Raw genomic sequence first — 14,269 nt, forward strand, 5'->3', positions numbered from 1 at the left:
TGCTCTTTATTTATGTGTTTGTTTCAAACAGTATAAGTGTTTTTTGTAAATCCTTTTGCTATCTTGTATATACAATCTGTGATGTATATTTTTTGTTGTAAATCAAACATGTTTTTAAAACAATGAAAAACAAAACACCAAGATGTGTAATCACGAGCTTTTTCCAACACTGGAGATTACAAAAGGTTTTATTTTTTATTTATTTAACAAAATGTATATACCGCTTGAATGTAAATGACCTCTATGGCGATTGTCCTGACTTGGAAAGAATAGTTTCTTGCACATGGCTTTATTGGGGCAGAGGTAAGAACAGCACAACATACTGAATATAGAGGTCTGTTCCGAGCAATCGTTCCCAAGCTTTTTTCCCCATGAACCACTGGAAAATTGCTGAGGGTCTTGCTGGGCCACTTAATTATTTTCTCAGCCTATTGTAGCAATTGTAATGTGCAAGGCGCTGTATGATTTTTCATTGTATTTTGCTGCTTCTTTTATTTCTTATATTGCATTTTATTGGATCACAATTTGTAGTCGACAGAATTCAAATGGTAATACAATAAAATACAACATGAGAAATAAAAGAAGCAACCCAATCCAATTAAGAATCAAAATGAATATTTAATGTGAACATTCATGCTGAATGAAGCTCAAGGGCCACTGGTGGTCCAAGGACCACCATTTGGGAACTTCTGTTATAGCAAGTTTGATTAATGTCACTATATTCAACCTCTTTCTTTCAAAACTAGTTTCTAGACTGACATGTTTATTGATTGCTTCCCCCCCCTTCACATGAGCTGTGAATTTAAACCAGGTAACTAATATTCTTTATATCAGCTATTGTAAGAACAGTGTATTGAGGCTTCTGTTGACACCAGAATAATAAGAACAAATTCATTGTAAATTATGCTTAAGCTTTCCCGTATTTAATATTTGGAAAAAATCACTCAAAATAACACTTGTTGCTAAATGCCTTGCTCTTGACTAAAAATAGCACAGCCGAGGAGTGTCTCATGTGGGGCTTTCGTTTTAATTAATATTTCAGAGCCGTTCCTTGCAGATGAAGAAAGTAAGGCTCCTATTCATAAAAATGCTGGCATTCTGCCACAAAAGTTGCTTTACTGAACAAAGAGGGAAAAGCTGGAATGTGTCTTTCCAGCAGGAATACATATTATTTTTATTTAATTCTTTTTTTTTTTTCAATAATTTTTATTCAGATTTTCATAAAACATACAAGACAAAATCATAAAACATTCAAAGACAAAAAACAAAATCAAAAATAGTTAAACAAAAAGAAAAAAAGAAAAGAAAAAGAAAAAACAAAAATAAAAAATAAAGAGTAAAATATTGACTTCCCATTTGTCAAAGATCAAATCAGTTATAAGTCTATAATATATAGCAATCCTGTCTCTTAAGTCATATTATAAAATCACTTTCCTCCAGTAGTTATCTTACTTAATCATCAAATCTCATAAACATTACTTTATTCTTTCCACAAAAAGTCAAAGAGAGGTTTCAATTCTTTAAGAAATATATCTATCAATTTTTTTTTTCCAGATAAGCATATCGATTAATCCATCTCATTACTAATTATGATAATCTTATTGTCATAACCATAGTCAAAATAAACATTTCAATTAATCCATCACATCAGAATCTGTTAGGTTCAGTAATTTCAGTAGCCATTGTTCTATTATCTCTATTAGTTCCATTTTCCATCTTCCATCTTCAGTAGTCTTGTTAAGTCCAGTAATTTCAATATCCAATCTTCCATTATCAGTATTCCATAATAATCTTGCTGTCAAAGCCATAGTCATATAGTAAGAGTCTGATGGGAATTACCTCTATCCCAAATATTTTCTTGCCATCCATTCTGAATAAGTTGCTGAAATACTGCTGTAAAATCATATCTCTGTTCTTTTTTTCAAAATACACTGGGTCATCTCTTAAAAGTTTTTCCATTGTCACATGGCTGCAGTTAATTCCATAGATTTTCTCTATATTGGGCTCCATCACATCATTCCAGTCCAGAAGATAATCCATGCCATTGATAACTTTATCTCTAGAATCTTCATTAATTTCTTCAGAGATAACATTGAGTTCCAAACAATAGATTTTATTTCTAAAGTCCATAGACTCCAAATCTTGTTCCTGTTCCACGTTTGTTCCAATCTCCGGGATCTCCTCTCTCACAGGGACCCCTATTCCAGTCTCCAGGGTCTCCTCTCTCACAGGGACCCCTGTTCCAATCTCCGGGGTCTCCTCTCTCACAGGGACCCCTTCCAGGGTCACCTCTCTCACAGGGACCCTTATATCTTTAATCTCCTGCTTCATTTTACTCAATTCAATTTTCGTTATCTCAATCTCATCCATTATTCTCTGAAACATAGTTATTTCCAGATTCTCAGCCACTTTCTTAATTGCCATTTTAAAAGAAAAATATAGGAAAACCACTTCTTATTTCAGCAACAATTGGGTTAATACTCCAAACTTGGTGACATCACAGTATAAACAGAGCAGACAGCCTTATCTCTCCAATAGTTAAGTAAACAAAATGCAGTTCCCAGGATCGAAGCAATTAATGGCAATCGTCAAGAAACAGATTCGTCAAAATAAAATAGACCAAAAAGAGAGTAGTCTCAAAACAGTATAATATTTTTCAAAATAAAAATCTGGAATAGAAATCCCTCTTCTGTGTGTATCTTTAGAATGCAAATCCAGGACAGCTTTTTGCAACAAAAACAGAGATAAGCTATTAATTAGTGCGTAGCAGAGAGAAGTTACGGCTCCCCAGTGAGATGTCAAAAACCGATCAATCTGGCAAATCTCTTTTAAACAGCAACAATTTAAGTCAAGTAAAAGAAAAATATAGAAAGAAGGGTGCTTGCCTGTTAGTGCGTTCTCTCTTAGAAGATAAGATGAACGTTCGCTTTAACAGATAGAGCTTGCTGTTGAAAATCCGTCCCACCTTCGTCGGCTGGACCTCGTCCCATAAATTAATGAGATCTGGTCGTCCCAACAAAAATAGGCTTTGAGGTTAATCTCTTCGTTTCTCCCTACCCGGGAGAAGTTTAATCAGTCAAAAAAAAAAGAAAAAACTGACTGATATATCTGAATAAGCTTCTTTTGAGGCAGGAGCCCGTCTCAAAAGCAGGCACAGGCTAAGTCACCCTTCCCGCTTATTTTTATTTAATTCATAAATCCTTTCTCACCCCATTGACTAAAGGTGAATTTTTTAAAAAATACTACTGATGTTGAGACGGTAGGAGGGAGGCTTTCCAAAAAAGCCAGGAAAGAGCCCTTGCATTTTAAAGGGCTATACCAATACTAATGATACAGAAAACAGTGTCACAATTGTGTTGGGGCAAAAAAAAAAAATGAAGTAAGGCGCGACAATTTACAGCCAACACACAATTATCTGAATTCACATATTTCAAGCTGATGTAGCCATTACAAGACAACTAAATTTGGCATCACAAAAATCAATAAAGTGTTTTTTTAAAAGTAGATATGAACCAATTAGAGTATGTTCACAAGATTACTTCCTAAAAGTCTGTTTTTTAAAAAACTTTCTGGAAGACCTAAGAAGATAGACATTGTACAAGACTTCCTGCACTCATGGCAGGTCTCCAGTACAAATATTTGTTGATTTTATTATGAGTTTAACTGTAATGGCTCCCTTCAAAGAAACCTGGGAATTGTAGTTTGGCGAGAGGACTGATAATTCTTTATCTCACAAGCTTCAGTTCCCAGGGTTTCCTGAAGAGGAATGGCAATAAAACAAGTTTCACTTTGTGGTGAGGATTTGTGCTCCTTCTGACACTTTTGTACTAATCCTGAAGAGAAGGAAGTATCAGAAAGTGCATGCCTTTTCAAAAAGTGATGGTGGTGGGGAAAAAGCAGGAGTTCTGTTCCTGGATCAAAAAATGTTTTTGGCATAAACATTAAATGAATTGTTGCTCCCCCCCCCAAAATTTTTTTCTTCAAATTCTACTTTGCAAATTGTAATCTTAAATATTCACTGAGTTTTCTCTTAATATGCTGTCAGTCATTCTTGATTTAAGAACACAGAAGAAGAGCTCTGCTGGATCAGTCCAAAGAGCCACTTAGTCCAGCATCCTGTTCTCACAGTGGCCAGCCAGATGCCTATAGCAAGCAGGACATGAATGCAACAGCACTTTTCCTCTTGTGTTTCCAAGCAACAGGTCTTCAGAAGCATACTCCCTCTGATACTGGAGGTAGAACAGCCATCGTGGCTAGTAGCCATGGATAACTTTATTCAGTGCTTTCTTGGTAAAAATTGTGGTGCTGATACTTATACCTTGATAGGAGTGCCGCAGGTGCCAGCACAAAATGTTTGCTGTGAGCAGCAAAAAAAAGAGGTGGCAGTACTCCATAGCAGTGAGTACTGTCACAAAAGTACCGTCATTCTCCATGAAGTTGTATTATCACATTCACACTGGTGGCTTTCTCGTTTTAGAAGGGAGTCTGAGATGCCCTCTTCCAATTCTATTCTAATGTCAATATTGGACTACTGCCACAGTCTACAGACTCTTATCCAGCAATGAGATGCAGGGTTTCTCTGTTCTTGCCTGCTGCCAATGGATTGGGGGGGGCCTTGAAGGTAAAGTAAGTTTGCAAGAGGTACAAGCTGAATAACTTGAGAAACTGTGCACTAGTTACTATACGGAGAACATCGTATTTTGGATGAGCACCATATGTATTATTCCACTCCTGGAAATATCATGTATTCATTACTTTTTTTAATGTTTGGTTTTCACCTTCACACTAAGCTTGCCATCAATCTGAACTCCAGCATGCTATTCCCCCTGCAAGACTTTCTCCTGCACTCTGCTGTCATGGTGTGTCCATCTTCTCAGCATTTATTATAGCCAGTAATAATTTGCTAGTCAGGAAAAAGCAATTACAAAAACTATCTCTGCTATGTACACACAGGTGCATACACACACACACACACAGTCTGCCAGCATGATTATTTTCTTTCACCGCAATCTCACTTGTACAGTCCCAAACCACAAACACTCTTACAAGACTAATACTGAAGTGACCTTGTGTTACTCCATAAAATGTGCTGCCATCTGCTGTCCCAGGTGCGGCACTAGAGAAAAATCTGGCAAAGAGAACCTCTTCACCAATCCATCTGGCCTAGGATGATCCCACTCTGCCCCAACAGCACACTGCCAGCTTTCCCAACAAACAACCCAGGTCTTGTTTCTAAGGTGCCCCCTAATGTGAAACATGTTCCCTTGCCTAGGTGTTTTGCTCCCAGCCTGCCTGGCATGAGAGCAGAAACAAACCTGTTCTCCTCATTACTGTCTGGTGCATTTCCTCAATGCAGCGCACAATGCTGCCCTCCACAAATGTGTAGATCAGCCTTCCCCAGCCGGGTACCCTCCAGATGTTTTGGACTCAACTCTCATCAGCTCCAGCCTGCATGGCTAATGGTCGGGGATGACAGCAGCTATAGTCCAAAACATCTGGAGAACACCAGGTTGGGGAAGGCTGGTGGAGATCTTGCAACTGTTGGGTTTCCTCAGAACATCCAGCCGCTCTGCTTTACCTCACACTCAAACAGCCTTGATGCTTTCTTATATTCTTAAAGACAAATTCAAGGAGGGTAAGTGGTATAGTAGTTAGAGTGTTGACTATAACCTGGGAGACCAGGGTTCGAATCTCCACACAGCCATGAAACTCACTGAGTGACCTTGGGCCAGTCACTGCCTCTCAGCCTCAGAGGAAGGCAATGGTAAAACTACCTCTGAATACCGCTTACCATGAAAAGCCTTTTCATAGGGTCACCATAAGTCGGAATTGACTTGAAGGCAGTTCATTTTTTTCAAGGCTATCAGGGGTTACTAGCCATGATGTCTATGTCAGGTGTTCCCAAACTGTGGTCCGTAAGTTTCATTCAGGCAGTCCGTGGCATGTCCACATTAAATATTCATACAGATTTTTAATTGCTTCTTTTATTTCTTATATTGCACTTTACTTCATTACAATTTGAATTCTATGGAATGCAAATATAATACAACATAAGAAATAAAATCAGCAATAAGAATACAATGAAACATCATTCAGCGTCTAGCGCAGCACATTACAATAGCTGCAATGGCAGAAAAATCATTAAGTGGTCTGCCAAGGCCCTCAGCAACTTTCAAGTGGTCCATGGAGAAAAAAGTTTGAGAACCACTGTTCTAGACCAAACTGTTTGGCAATTATTTCAACAAGAGAAGAAAATGTCCCTTTTTAAAAAATGGAAAAGTCCCTTTGTTTAACACTAACTTGGGCGGGCTGAAATGTATTACCGTGTACACTCCCTTGTTGCTTCACTTTTCCTATCTTGCTCTTACTGCTGGCTCCCCCTCCCCCTTAATTTTTTATCATGTTTTCCCAAATGACAGGATATCTACTGCTGCCTTCAACGAAGCCTGCATATTTCCTTTAATTGACGTTCTGAGCAATTTTTGAATCTAGAGGAATATATAAATGTGAATCTAGCAACTTTGAAAAGTTGCCAACAGTTGTCCTTGATCACGGATGTTCAAAACTAGCAAACTTTATGAACCATAACAGATGCCAAACACATTTAATGTACTTTCAGATTTTTATCTACCTCCTCCAGCTTGCCGTTTTCCTTGCCAGAAGTTGTCTCACTCAACTCCCTATGGATAGGTAGAAAACCACATTTGGCAGCTTTCACTCCCATCTAGTAGTGTGCCACACAAATTTTTCAAAAGGTGGTAAAATTATATACACATCACCAGTGTTCTGGTCAGGGGTTCATTTGAGAGCCTAACAGCGCAATCCTACACGTCAACTCAGAAATAAGCCGCTTTGAGCAATGGAGCTTTCTCCCGTGCAAGCGTGTACAGGACTAAACTTGTTCGCAATGAAAAGTTTCAGCTCTGGAAGGCATCAAGAAACAAAACAAAACAAAACACAAGGCTGTCTCCGAGCATGTGTCGAGTGCAAGGGCAGCCCCCACAGCCTATTCTAGCGAAGCTTGAACGGAATTCGAAGCCTTCCAGCACTAGATCTTCTTCCAATTCATTTTTTAAAAAAGAAATCCACCCACTCGTTCAGCACCGCCGCCCACCTCCTATCATCCCCTTACCTGCCCTCCTCCTCTTCTCCCCACCCCCCGCGCCCGCCATGCGCTGTTTGTCGTTGCCGCTGCGCCGCCTGCCTCGTCTCGCCTCCCCTCCCGGCCCTGCTGCATTGTGGTCCGGCCGGGCCGGCGGCGGCAGCGGGACCGCAAAGGCAAGCGAAGATGGCTGAGAAGCAGCCGCAGAAGCACGACGGGCGAGTGAAGATCGGCCACTACGTGCTGGGGGACACGCTGGGGGTCGGCACCTTCGGCAAAGTCAAGAGCTGAGTATGGGGCACGGACGGACAGACAGACGGGGCGGGCTGCGGCTGCTGCTAGGCAGGGGATGGAGCCAGGGTCGTTTCCCGCCGACGGCGGGGCGCGAGACGGATGAGCGCGCGCGCGCACGCGCGCACCAGAGAAAGCGCTTCTCCAAGGCATGTACCAAGCAGGGACGCCCCCCCGCTTTGCCGCCGTCTCCATCCTTATCCCTCCTCCCACAATAGCACCCCCATGCACACACACCTGAAGGAACCCCCCCTCTCGTGGATGCTACGCACAGTATCACTGCGCTCGGGAAGTGAGTGACCCCTATTCACACTTTCAGCTGACCCTCCATAATGTCAGTTCAGTCACACACCCCTCCTCCCCCAAACACGCACCAGCACTTTCGTCCTCTGCCTGTACCCAGGCATCTTAAGAAACATAAAAGAGATGCTGGGAAAGCTCTGATGGAGGCGTGGAGTGAAGGAGGAGACTCTTGTAAGAAGCCTGAGGATCTTACTGCGGTTAGGAAACAAGGGCCACGGCTTAAGATCATGAGCAATTGGCAGCCCCTGCACAGACACCTTCCTATTTATCTTGTCAGTCAGTGCTTACTGTGTATGAGCTGGGTAGATGCTTTACAAAATGAAAGGTGAGTGCAACATTTGCAACATTTTATGGTCACATAACCTTTGTCTTTGGCTTCCCTGTGCTAATTTTTTAGAATATCTTCTGTACCTGCAAGATAGGCATGCTCTCACCAAAGAAAGAATTTCCAGTGGGGTAGCTGTGTTAGACCGTTGCAGCAAAAGCAACAGAGTCTTCTTGTGGCACCTTAGAGTCTAACTACTATTATTATTATTATTATTATTATTATTATTATTATTATTATTATTATTATTATTATTATTATTATTATTATTGGCATTGTCTTTTGTGGACTACAATTCACTTCATCAGATGAAATGGACTCTTCTCCATGAAAGCTTATGCTGTAATAAATTTATTAGTCATTAAGTGTGGCGTAGTAGTTAGAGTGTTGGACTATGACCTGGGAGACCAGGGTTCAAATCCCCACATAGCCATGAAGTGCACTGGGTGACCTTGGGCCCGTCACTGCCTCTCAGCCTCAGAGGAAGGCAATGGTAAACTGCCTCTGAATACCGCTTACCACAAAAACCCTATTCATAGGGTCACCATAAGTCGGAATCGACTTGAAGGCAGTACAAGATGCCCAAGATGAAGTGGACTTTAGTTTGCACAAGCTTGTTTTTATCACCAAAGAGTCTCATTCTCATTTGGGAAAGGAGACCAAGGGATTGGAAGTTGTCACTGTCAGATATTTGTGAGACATTTTCCAGGGTTTTATGGAAGAAAATGTCATTCATACATGAGTTTGATTCTCCACAAATCCATGAAAAATCTTCACAATGGAGGACATTTTCCAAGGCTGATATGCAGCTAATTTACTTTCCCTTCATGCAGCACAGTCCTGTGTAGATTTATTCAGATATAAGTCTCTTTGTGCTTAATTGTGCTTGAGGTAAATATGTATAGGATTGCAGTCATATTTGTTTGTCACATTTTAATACCCTCTTTTTTTAAGGAGCTCAGGGTAACATACATGGTTCTACCCATTTTAGCCTCACAAAAACCCTGTGATAGATTAGACTAAGAGTGACTGCCCAAGGCTACCCAGTGGCTGAGTGGGGATTTGAACCTGGGTCTCCTCAGTTTAAGTCCAGCACTCTAGCAAATACACCACACTGGTTCCTTAATTATACAGTCCCTTTCTCCACTCAAGCTCTGTCCATATCTCCTTCATTGCAAAATAAAATCAAGGCCTGTAAATTGCCACTTGCCAAGTTACTTATAATAAGTGAGAATGGCTACTGGGCAAGAAAGCGTTTGATTCTCTTCTCCTTTACAAGCTGATCCTATGCATGTTTACTCAGAAATGGGTCCTGCTAAAGTCCATGAGGCTTACTGTCAAATAAATATACAAAGGATCATTGCCTTCATTCATTAGTGTACCACAGATGACTAACATGTGGGTAAGCAAGACACTGGGGTTAGTAACTTTCAGGGACTTATTTGCAAGGCTGAAAACGGCTTTTCAGTGTGTTCACACAAGTATCTAACTTTCTAAGGGCCATTGTAATGATTGAGGTGAGCCATTTCTTATAATCTTGCCAAGATTACCCTCTTTCTATTGTCTTTCAGTATTCTTGCTTTATACCATTTAATTAAAACGCACACCTACATGCATTGTAACATGTTAAATAGCATAGGGAGTGTTGTACCTCAATTTAGCTTTACGAAAAAAGAAATAATCATATTAGTAACCTGAGTTACCCCACTACACAACAAATAATGCTCTCTGTCTTGTCTCCATCTCTCAAGACATTCAAGTAGACTTAACAAGTCCCAAGGGAGTGAAACAGTAATATCTCTGTATCTATTCCTTACTGTTCCTTCCTGTAAGCAAATGAAGGATTACAAAGCAGACTCTTTATTATTAATTATTAACATATTGGTACAGACACATGTTTTTTTTATTGATGACAAATAGAAGATGGGCTGCTCAGTGGCAGTTTAACAGTTTTGTTTGTTTGTTCTCCTGTTTGGAGTTACAGTAGCTAATGTTCTGTGTGAAACTACAGGGGGGTAAGAAGGTGAGAGAGGTTGCTCTTAAGATCACTGAATGAAACAAGTAATCACCCTAAGGTTGTCATCAAAGTATACAACTGGGACTTTGTCCATGTGGAACATTTTTGCCTAGTTGGTTTGGGAGATGCCAGATAAGTAAGATGATATGATAGGACTTCTGATCATGATAGAAAAAAGATCATTGAATATAGCTGAAGAGGGCAATTTCAAATACGTTTTATACCCACACTGTGTGATATCCAACACTAGTTATAGAATAGTCCCATTGAAATCAACAGAATTACATAACTTATCTGCTGATTTCAGTTGATCTTCTCTGAGTATGACTAACACTGGATATCATCCATTCAATAACCTGCTCCACAGCTATTATGCACATTGTCTCTTTTCCACTTAGCTATTCCTGAAAATACCAAGGGATGATTAGGCCTACCCCTAGATGCATAGAAACACAAGCTATAGCTGTACAGTATTCATAAATCGTCAAAAGGGTCTATAAAGTGAATGAGTTCAGCCGTAGGAGTTTGTGTTTGAACTGCTCTCACTGAGTGCTGTTCTCATGACTGCTGTGGCCCAGTTTGTTTCATATATGTATAATAGCTGACATCTTTATTGTCAGAAAAAATGCCCTGTGCCATTAATATAATATTCAAGAAATAGTAGGTAAAACCTTTTAGAGAATGGATTATTATTATCACCTGCTAATGTATACAGAACAAGTCACTGATAAAGTTATAGGCATGAGCCAGTAATAAAAGGCAAGCCATAATGATCAAACTAGGGTAATTTTGACTAGACTACCTTGTGACCCATATTTTATTGGCTGTGACACCGCAGTAGGGTGCTGGAACCAAAGTTATTAAAAATTGATTTAATATCTTGGGAGCCCTGTTAGAACTTGGGGTATGAAGGGGGTGACCTGATGCAAAAGCTGTCAAAGTTCTTGCTTGTTGTAACACTTGTATAAAAATAAAATCTTGGCACCTGCAGCTTATCGTATCATGTCGTACAAGAGCAAGAAAAGCTATATCTGCCAAGATTTCCGCTTTTAAACAATTATATTAAGTACAAAAGCCAAATCCTCCTTTACATCTGGTCACCCTAGGCATAAAAAGCCATACGACGTACACCCATTTCATAGAGACCCATTTTAAAGCATGTACAGAAATATATTCAAGGGCTTAATTTCACCGTAGAGAAGGCTCTTTGTGTAACAGCACAATGATTGCAGCCGGTAATCAAGGGGTGGTGTATTTCTAGGATCAGTTTCCATAACTGGAAAGCAAATGCCAATTCTTCTTTAGACCTCCTGTAATATCACAACAATTTTGGAGCATTTTCTAGGATACTTTATTTTTGCTAGAGAAAGGATCAGATAGAGGCATCTTTTTTTCCTCCCCAGTTATCCATAGACACCCATTTTGGGGTGAGATTCAATTTTCACCAAATTCAGTTTGTACAATTACAGTTGTTTTGGGGATCTTGTGCAACAAACCCACTTCCCCCAAATATTGGACCTTTTTGCGATAAGGAAAGTGATGAGAAAATGTACTGATGAACCATTGTCTAACCTCCCTGCAAACAAATCAGAATGAATGTTCCATAGCCAATATCATCTAACCTCCCTACAGACAAATCAGGATGGATGCTCAATAAACAGGCCACCTGGAAGCACCCCTTGAATCATAGTTAACATGCACAGTACTGAGGGAAAGCCTCTGTCAGTGGCATCCCAGTTGTGGAATGCTCTCTACGGAAAGACTTGCCTGCCACCTACTTTGTGTTTTTTTCGGTGCCAGGTGAAGAATGAAAACTTAATTTTAAAATCTAAAATCTGTTTAATTTATTTCTTTGTGCTGCTGTAACTTTTTTGTTATCCTGATTTTATTCTATACTTTATATTTTACTGTTTAAAGTTGTATTTTATTGTCTTATTGTTATTTTAAGCTGCTCAGAGAACTTTGATATTGGGTAGGATAAAAATATTGTTAATAAAATAAATAAATATGCATGTGAAGTGCAAAGCATGCCATCCTGTTAAAATTTTATTTCCTTTTCAGAGTGTATAGGAGCACATAAAAAGAAGCAAAGCCAAGCATTTTTATTTGGAAGCATGGCAAGGTCCTTTATTTTTAGAACACTCTTATTGAGGAAAGAATTTCAAGCTGCTCTTATCTCTGCTAATAATAGTGACTTGCTCACCCTCTACAGCTACTGCATTACCACTCTGCTGCATTCTTTAGTCAGGCCACATCCACAGTCACATGTTGTCTCTTACCAGGCTTTGAAATGTATTATTATTGTTGTTGTTGTCTTTATTTATACCCCACCATTTTTCCAAAACTGGAACTCACGGCGGCTTCCAGATAAAAATACATATAATTAAAAACATACAAAGTCTACATTCAAATAAAATTAAACTATTTCCAATATTAAAACCATACACACATATAGCCAAAAGAGTTCAAAACTAGTTTAAAAATAATATAATTTAGTGACTTTTAAACTGGAATCCTAAGCTGTGTGAGAGTTCTGTGGATTTCACCATAAGTGTAATTTCAGTGTTTGCTGTAACAAACATAATCATTTCTACAAGAAACACCTTCTTGCTTGGAGTGTTCTGTACAACTAGTTTGTTTTTAAATTCCAGAGGGGTAACTATGTTAGTCTCTTGCAGCAAAGACAACAGACCCTTGTAACAACTTAAAGACACAAAATTATGATGACATAAGATTTCGTGGAATACAGTGAAGTTCATTCAATGGATAAAGTTTTAATATAGGTGTATATAGCTGTGGTGGAAAATTGTAAACAGTGAGATCAGGGGGAAATAAAATGCAGAAAAGTACAGACAGTGATAATTACATAATTAACAGTGGTAATTCATAACAAAGTTGTTATATAGACATCCTGGCATTGGTGAGCCACATATAATGTACTAAAAATCATTTGTCAATTCAATCCACAAGTAATAGCATTGAACTCTTGATGCATTGCAGTTCAGTGGTTTGCAGCCTTCCTTTGAAGTTTCTGTGCTCCAAGACTGCCACTCTAGAGTCACATACATAGTATACTGGGAAGTTGAAATATAACCATTTCTGATCTCAGATTTATATCCGTTTACTCCTTTGCATAGACACTAGCCTGTTTGTCCTATGTAGAATGCAGAAAGACATTTGCTGACAGATGATGGCATATATTACATCAGAAGATGAACAAGTGAATAAACCCCTGAAGTTATGGATGACATTATTAGGTCCTGTAATAGTATTACCAGACTACCTCCTGGAAATTGTAACAATGGAAGGCACTAGATTTAACCATTTGAAGTGGAAATACATCAATCTTATGAAGAATCTCACCCAGATACAAACAGCTGCCATATTTCTAACCAAATGCAAACAATAAGACCTTAAGGAGCTGATGGTGTAAAATTTGCTACAGACTGTATACTGCATGGATGATGGTGAGAGATTGTGCTACACTCTCAAAAACAAGCAAAAAACAACACCTGAGCAAACAGGAAAGATCAAGATTGAAATCTCAGATTTGGAACCCCACATAAAGAACCAACCTTCCACACATTTGTGTGCCTTGCAGAAATTCTCCAAAACTTAGGAAGTAATTTATTATTCAGAATTTATTTCTCTAAAGAAAAAGAAAGAAACCAAACTAGCTAAATTAATGCATGCTTCTGTTGGCCACAACAAGAACACTCTGGACTCATCTAACAATGTTGTGAATCTATCCAGTCACATGCTGAGCCAGGCAGAAGAGTCTGTTCTTTCACAGGGTCTGTCCTTCTTCCACACTAAATGCACACAATACAATTCTGTGGTGACCTACAGACTTCTTTCCACTGTTTAGTGTGAAAGGGTGTGGCTCAGTGGCAGAGCATCTGATTTGAATACAAAAGGTCCCAGGTTCAATCCCCTGCATCTCCAGGTAGAGCTGGGAGAGAACCCCATCTGAAATCCTGGAGAGCTGCTGCCAGTCAGTGTAGACAATACTGAGCTAGATGGACCAATGGTCTGACTTGGTACAAGGTAGCTTCCTTTGTCTATAACTCAAGGAATATGATACTAACTAGTGCACCAGCACACAACTGCCATCTTCTCAGCACACCCCTGGACGTGCACTGATACACAACAAATATTTCAGTACTACAGGAAGAATAATTCTTTATGGACCCCTCCAGAAAGTTGCAACACTAGATTAGATTATTACATA

The 14,269-nt window shown here is 39.4% G+C and overlaps 1 protein-coding gene across 3 annotated transcripts in view; it reads left to right on the top strand.

Moving 5' to 3' along the window:
• Positions 1-7,190: 7,190 nt before the first annotated feature.
• PRKAA2 (protein kinase AMP-activated catalytic subunit alpha 2) overlaps positions 7,191-14,269 on the top strand; it is a 34,771-nt gene continuing 27,692 nt past the window's right edge. For all 3 annotated transcript variants that reach the window (XM_061633161.1, XM_061633162.1, XM_061633163.1), the window contains exon 1: positions 7,191-7,388. In XM_061633161.1, coding sequence (XP_061489145.1) covers positions 7,289-7,388 — 100 coding nt within the window. In that variant the 5' untranslated portion in view covers positions 7,191-7,288. The remainder of the gene's footprint in view (positions 7,389-14,269) is intronic.

The sequence above is a fragment of the Rhineura floridana genome, chromosome 6 (assembly GCF_030035675.1).
Source record: "Rhineura floridana isolate rRhiFlo1 chromosome 6, rRhiFlo1.hap2, whole genome shotgun sequence".
NCBI classification, from domain to species: domain Eukaryota; kingdom Metazoa; phylum Chordata; class Lepidosauria; order Squamata; family Rhineuridae; genus Rhineura; species Rhineura floridana.